This window comes from Camelina sativa, chromosome 12 (genome assembly GCF_000633955.1).
Source record: "Camelina sativa cultivar DH55 chromosome 12, Cs, whole genome shotgun sequence".
Lineage (NCBI taxonomy): Eukaryota > Viridiplantae > Streptophyta > Magnoliopsida > Brassicales > Brassicaceae > Camelina > Camelina sativa.
Genome location: NC_025696.1, coordinates 10102926 through 10109363, shown reverse-complemented (window position 1 = coordinate 10109363; position 6438 = coordinate 10102926). Strand labels below are relative to the sequence as shown.

General features: G+C 31.9%; 2 protein-coding genes across 2 annotated transcripts in view; both read right to left on the bottom strand.

Annotated features, from left to right (window-relative positions):
- LOC104733354 (thaumatin-like protein 1b) lies at positions 1581 to 3004 on the bottom strand. Its single transcript, XM_019233779.1, has 3 exons — positions 2869 to 3004; positions 1730 to 2800; positions 1581 to 1638 (listed from the first exon to the last, which is right to left on the bottom strand). The coding sequence occupies exons 1-2, from the start codon at positions 2918 to 2920 to the stop codon at positions 2103 to 2105; spliced, it is 750 nt and encodes a 249-aa protein (XP_019089324.1). The 5' UTR covers positions 2921 to 3004; the 3' UTR covers positions 1581 to 1638; positions 1730 to 2102.
- The window catches only part of LOC104731159 (cysteine-rich receptor-like protein kinase 14), a 3273-nt gene continuing 2868 nt past the window's right edge, over positions 6034 to 6438 (bottom strand). Inside the window, exon 7 of the mRNA XM_010450444.1 lies at positions 6034 to 6431. Coding sequence (XP_010448746.1) covers positions 6183 to 6431 — 249 coding nt within the window. The 3' untranslated portion in view covers positions 6034 to 6182. The remainder of the gene's footprint in view (positions 6432 to 6438) is intronic.

Here is a 6438-nt window from a genome sequence, read left to right as displayed (position 1 = left end):
GTTCTGTATGCATGTTTGTGCTGAAACAGAGGTAACACCAAAGGTTACGAGGACAAAACAGAGGATTGGTAAGAAACTCCTCTGCTTCATTTTGCCTTAAGAGATTGTAGCTTTGTTTTAGTGTTTAAACATCTGTTCGTTTCTTACCAATTTAAACAGCAATTCCTTTTTCTCGGAAACTTTCTAAATGTAACAAAAACTAGATATGAAAATCGAAAGTCATAAGCCATTTTTTTTTTATGTTCATACAGTAGTAGTATTATGTTTAAATCCTTTCAAATAATAATGTAGACAAGTTGTAGTAGGCCAGTAGGCTGGGGTCGAGGCAGGCACCATTAACAGTCATCTGTAGCCAAAATACNTTTTTTTTTTTTTTTTTTTTGGTAAATTACATAGCTTGTTTGATAATCAATTTCTTACCTTTTAAAAAAAAAAACGATATCACGTAACAAACCCTTTAAGAAAGGCTTTTAAAATATATATGCAAGTAGTCTCATTTCTTAGTTCAGCTATACAATCATAGATTCATATTCATTAGCAAACAAGACGTTAATAATGCAGCAAACCATTCGAATTATACAATATCAAGCGTTCGTCACATAGTCTTATTCCTTTAAAAAAATTATTGCTAATTCTTTGTCTCAGCGCTTTAGGCGTTTATTCGAGATATTACTTATTTAAAAAGAAATTGAAGTTTCTCTGAATATCATTAAATGTTGAATTTGTAAAACTGATAATCAGTGGTCCTTAAACCTTCCATGTTAGACATATACGGCGTTAAACGGTCCCGCGACAAAATTGAAAACGTTGAAATTTATTCATCATTCGTGACCATATGATTTAACCGTTGAACCAAGAAACTCATAAGTCTCCTATCACCAAAACCGAACGAACCATAGAGGCAAATACAGAGGGATTAGATGATCATGACCATTGCAGTAGGCTAATGAATCTAGAGTGTCATTGGTTTTGCAAATAAACCGGTTTTGGACCTTTTGGTAATATATCGGGAAAACTCGGACTCTGGTGGATATTGGATCCACTTACTTGCACAGAACGGTCCCAAATTTGATGAAACCTAGGTTCAAATATTATCAATTAATGAAATTAGTTTGTCCTATAAGCTAGAACTAATCTAAGCCGTTCATTAACGGATGAATCGAACTTTGTTATTCTTATTTATCCCCAGATTAACGGATCTAGACGAGTCCCTGCGCCATCATCTTTAGTTCTTTATTACATTTCTTTGAAAAAACAATAGCATTTTAGTTACTAATGTGGCTCTTACTTTTTTTCCCTGCGCCATCATCTTTTTTCTTTCTAATATGGTCAATTTTTGTTTTGAGTCATATACTCATATGAATTTTGATCATGTATTCACGATTTTAGTTTATAGAACTAAAAAATCACGAATATATGTGGTTAGCATAAATTATGTTATTCTTTCTTGTAAAGAAATTAATGATTAAAATTTACTCGGTGACAAGACACAACTTTCTGCGAAAGAACAAGTAAATACCATCGAAGAATTTGTACATAATAGCTAACTGAATATTTTGAAGATATGAATGAGCAAGAGAGACGTGGTTGCAGTGAAGGTCGTACCAAGAATTGGTTTTAACTTCTGTAAAGAGTTATCTGCAAATGTATCAAAGACATAATCTAATTAACAAAATAATATATAATCCGCATACATTTTTTTGTAGGATGAAGAGAAAAAAAAACTTACGGTTTGGTCCTGCTAATGGAGCCATGGAGCTTATGTTGTTGCTTCTCCAAGCAAATGAAATAATGACATATACAGTATTAGCTTTCAGCATACTCCGTGTGTGTAAAAATAATTTTGTAATTATGCATTCATTGGTTCCAGATGTTGGAAATTGTAGATATGAAATTAGTATTGGCAGGGCTTAGGTCTTGGTCACTACATGTAACTTTTATTCTAAGTAAATATGATTGATTATTAGAGACTTGATCCAACTCGTATGGGTTAAGGTAAGCTCTAAAATCGAAAATTGGAATTATGTGATGTTTGACGAAATCAACTCCAGCAAAATATATACTAGAAAATAAAAGGAAGGGAGAGGGATATTTACGGGAATTTACCTGGTGTTTTCTGGAATATTGGAGGATGGGCAAAACGTGATGGTGAAGTCAGTTGAGTTAGGGCATAAGGTGCTGTTACTATCCTCGTAGACGTAGCTATACGCGGATGGGCAAGCGCGCTCGAAGTTCTGCGTGTAAACTGTCGGCTTGCATTTTCGCTTTGACTTAAAGTCACCGGTGCAACAGTTCTCATCTGTCTTGGATTCTTGACACACGCTAGTGCACGCGATTGGTTTTCCCCCGACCAGTGTCTTTTGATCATTTGGACAAGTCTTGTTCAAGTCAACCACACAACCTGAGCTGATACACGTCCGGCTATTCTGTGACGACGGGACGATCATTAACGGAAGGTTGTAACCGTGCTCGACACTGATGAAGTAGCTGTCGATTCCGCCTTTATCAATGTTAAAGTAGGCATATGTCACTGGAGACCAATCGTATTTACCAGGACACTCGATTTTTCCAGATTCACAGTCTCCTGTGAGGCAAGAGAATTTTCCTGTTGAGCTTGTGGAGCACAGCGTCCTAGCGGAGATAAGACCGTACCAGGAAGACGGTGCGAGTAGGGCACGAGCTTCCCCGCTTTTAAGAGCGAAGCCGGTGGTGGAGACCTGTGACTGCCATGAGAACATTACCGGCCAAACTGTGTTATTGCATTTGTTCTCTATGGTAAGTATACTCATTGACAACACTCCTGTCAACAAAACATTAGATTAGAAACACAACAATTAACAACAACAAACCCATAAAAATATATCGTACCAGATATAAACAAATGTGAAGTAAGGAAGACAATCAAAGGCAGCCTCTCCATCAATGTCTTTAAAATATCGTCTTCTTGAGAACGTTATTATTTTCTAAATGAAAAATAGGTCAATGAATCATGCGGCACCCATAAACAAATACAGGTTGTCAGGACTAGACTGACTCTGAGAGAAAAGCCTAACCCATAAATACACGTTGTGAGGACTAGGTTGGCGATGAGAAAAGCCAAAATCATGTAGACGAAAGTGACATAAAGAAAGGGAAAAGAATGGTAAACAAAGTGGAACCAATATTCAAGTCACAAATGACACAAGTACTGAAAAGCAATAGATAAGCAATTTATTCATCGAGAAACATTAATAAAAAATGGTCTAAGATATAGGACTGGTTAAGTCAACAAACCGGTTTTGATATTATACGTCAAGAATCCCTTGGTACTGTAAAACCTCTATCTTATTATATGAACCTTAGTTCTTAAAGTTAGTAACTCACCAGATCGTGACACGTGTTTGTTTTAATGATGATAGATCAAAGTTAAAAAATCACCAGATCGTGACACATGTCAGTTTTAACGATTAAATATCAAAGTTAATAATTCATCAGATCGTGACACGTGTCAATTTTAACGATCAGAAATCACATATCAAAGTTAGTAACTCATCAGATCGTGACACGTGTCAATTTTAACGATCAGAACAAAATAATTTTATGATCATAAGATCATCTATTTGCTTATGTAGAGGGATGTATTTACCATGATTTTGACATGTGTCAAGTTACTAATATGAGGTCTTGACATGTGGAAAAGTTAATATTTAATAAAAAATTTAAGATTACGACAAAAACAAATAAAATTGTTTTAAACAATATTAATAATATAAAAAGATAATTATCAAAAAATTATAAAAATTAAGCAATTTTTTTAAATAATTATAAGGAGATTGTATATATATATATAATAAGATAATTCATAAAATTTGAAATTATAATTTTTTTTACTTATTAATAATACAAAAAATTATTAATTCTAAAAAATGTAAATACTGTCTTCTATATAAACATAAATCGTCTCATATTATTCATCTAACAAAATAATTTATTCAAAAATATTGCTTTTAACTTTGTTCTATTGGTGAAGTTTTTTTAATGTGAAGGCAAATTTTCCTTATTTTTTAAAACCATAATATACTCATATTTTCTACTTTTTCAGTTTAGAATAGTTAAGATTAACATGTTTACCCAAAAAAAATATGGAAGATTAATATATGCATCTTCATTTTCTAATACTGAAAATTAAAAAGAAAAATTTATTTAGTAGTTTTAGATTGTTTTATTTAATTTTTATATTCATCTTTGAATTATTTGAGGTTCATATATTACCATGCTTATAATTTTTTATTATTTTTTCAGTTAAGTCAAATTAATTTTCTTCTAATTTCTCAACCTTGATTGGTTGGTCATAGATCTTTTCGTTGTGCAAACACAATTGTTACCATTCGTTCAATCTTAAAAAGAGATAAAGAGGAGAAGTACATCAACCTAATGGTTAGATAAAATAGGCTAATCAAACACAAGCTTACAACAAACATAGATAGATTGAAAAACATAAATTGTTGTTGACAGATCTATAGGAGCTTTGAGACAGAGGCTACATCATGGTGTGTCAAAGAAACTTCCATGATTACATTAGAAAATTTAACATTAGTTACTATCAAAAGATTTTGTGACGTTAGATAAGAGGCTTTAGATTCATTGGTTGCTGGAGCAAACCACTTTGAGATAGCTAAAAGACGTGAACATGTTCTCTCCACACAGGAGGAGTGCAAAGCCGAAGTTCTCTCTATGGTGGAGGAGGTTGGACGCATGGTTATCTCCCCAAGGGAGGAAGGTGGGGGAGGTTGGACACAAGGTTATCTGCCCAAGAGACGTAAGCGGAGCGAAGGTTCTCTCCATGGTGGAGGAGGTTGGACGCAAGGTTCTCTCCATAAGGGAAGAAGGCAGAGCCGAGGTTCTCTCCATGGTTAGTCATACACTTTATTTTTTATTCAAAATTTTTTTTGAGCCAACAATTTTAGTCATTAAAGAAACTTTGCAAAAGTGAAAGTAAAGAGACATATAATAGTTGGCTTAATTTTTTCATATAGACATTTTTAGGTGGTGATAAATAATATATTTGTAACATACAGTATACCTAGGTGTAAAAACTACACTTTTAATGGTAACATAGATACAAGATTTGTATATGGATATAAATCGGTGTATTATAGTAAAAAGAAAATTTATAAATAAAGTATAATGATTTTAATATATTTTTATTAAATTTTGTTTTATTTACAAAACTTTAAACCCGTCCATCGGGCGGGTCCTTATCTAGTAAATTAATAATATTGGGACCAAGATATTTTATTAATTTATAGTGATATTAATTTATCTATAAATTAATAATTATTATTTTATAGTGTAAATTAATAATTATTAATTTATAGATATATTTTTAATTGTTTAAATTTTTAAAAATTATGAATTGAGACAATTTTAGCAAAATAAGATTAGATTTTCGGATGTTGTAAATTTTATGGTTTAGGAATTGAACTTGTAATAATTAGAAAACATTATTGACAATTAATCATAAATAATATAGACAAATTAACTTATACGCATGACATACATAAATTCAAATTTATGAATAATAATATCAATTGTCCTATTTTAATAGTCTGTCAAATTATCAAATTGTAAATGATGAATATCTAAAAATTGAAAACTTAAAAAATTTAACTATTTTTATGATATGTTATAGAATATTTTAGAGATATAGTTATAGTTTGAAAATACAACATTACAATTGTTCTATAGAAATGAGTTTTAGTAGAAACATACATTATTATATCAGTACATATATATATATATGTAATTTTACATGATTATTAATTTATGATAATACTGGGACCATATTTTACATGGGGATTTCAAAAAAAATTATTACCTTATTATCTTATCAAATTTTGTTAATTTTTACACTGGCCCGACTTGGGACCAACAAAATTTATTAATTTATAGTGTTTATTAATTTATAGAGTATTAATTTATAGAGGTTTTACTGTATATTGATCATAATAAATACAATTTGGAAAAAATTAAAACAGAGAGCTGATATTACAATGTAGCAAAGGTAGAAGACTTCGTCTGTAAACTTTGATTGACTATATATAAGGTCACATATCTCCCATAACCGTTTCAATGGAACTTATAGCTGTAAAAGAAATGGAATAATATACCTAAAGCATGGTTTATGTCAAACAGTTCCAACTTCAACGAGGATCAAGATCTGTAACAGTTACATCATTGATAGTGTGGGAAATGACCCTGTTCCTGGACTGGCTAGACTCCAGACCATCTCGTTCTTGGTTGCGTCTATTTGGATAGAAGAATCCAGGTTGTTGAGGATCAGGTAACTGAAGGGAATTGTGAGTGAGCATCATGTGGATTGTCGACAAGCTAGGGCGATCTGTGGGATTGTGTTGAACACATAGCAGAGCAATGTGGATGCATCTTGTCACCTCTTCC

Excerpts from the sequence above, each read along its gene's own strand:
- LOC104733354 (XM_019233779.1), bottom strand. The coding sequence starts at position 2,920 with ATGGAGAGGCTGCCTTTGATTGTCTTCCTTACTTCACATTTGTTTATA. Across the intron at positions 2,801-2,868 it reads TTCACATTTGTTTATATCTG|GAGTGTTGTCAATGAGTATA; the intron begins GTACGATATATT and ends TTTTGTTGACAG.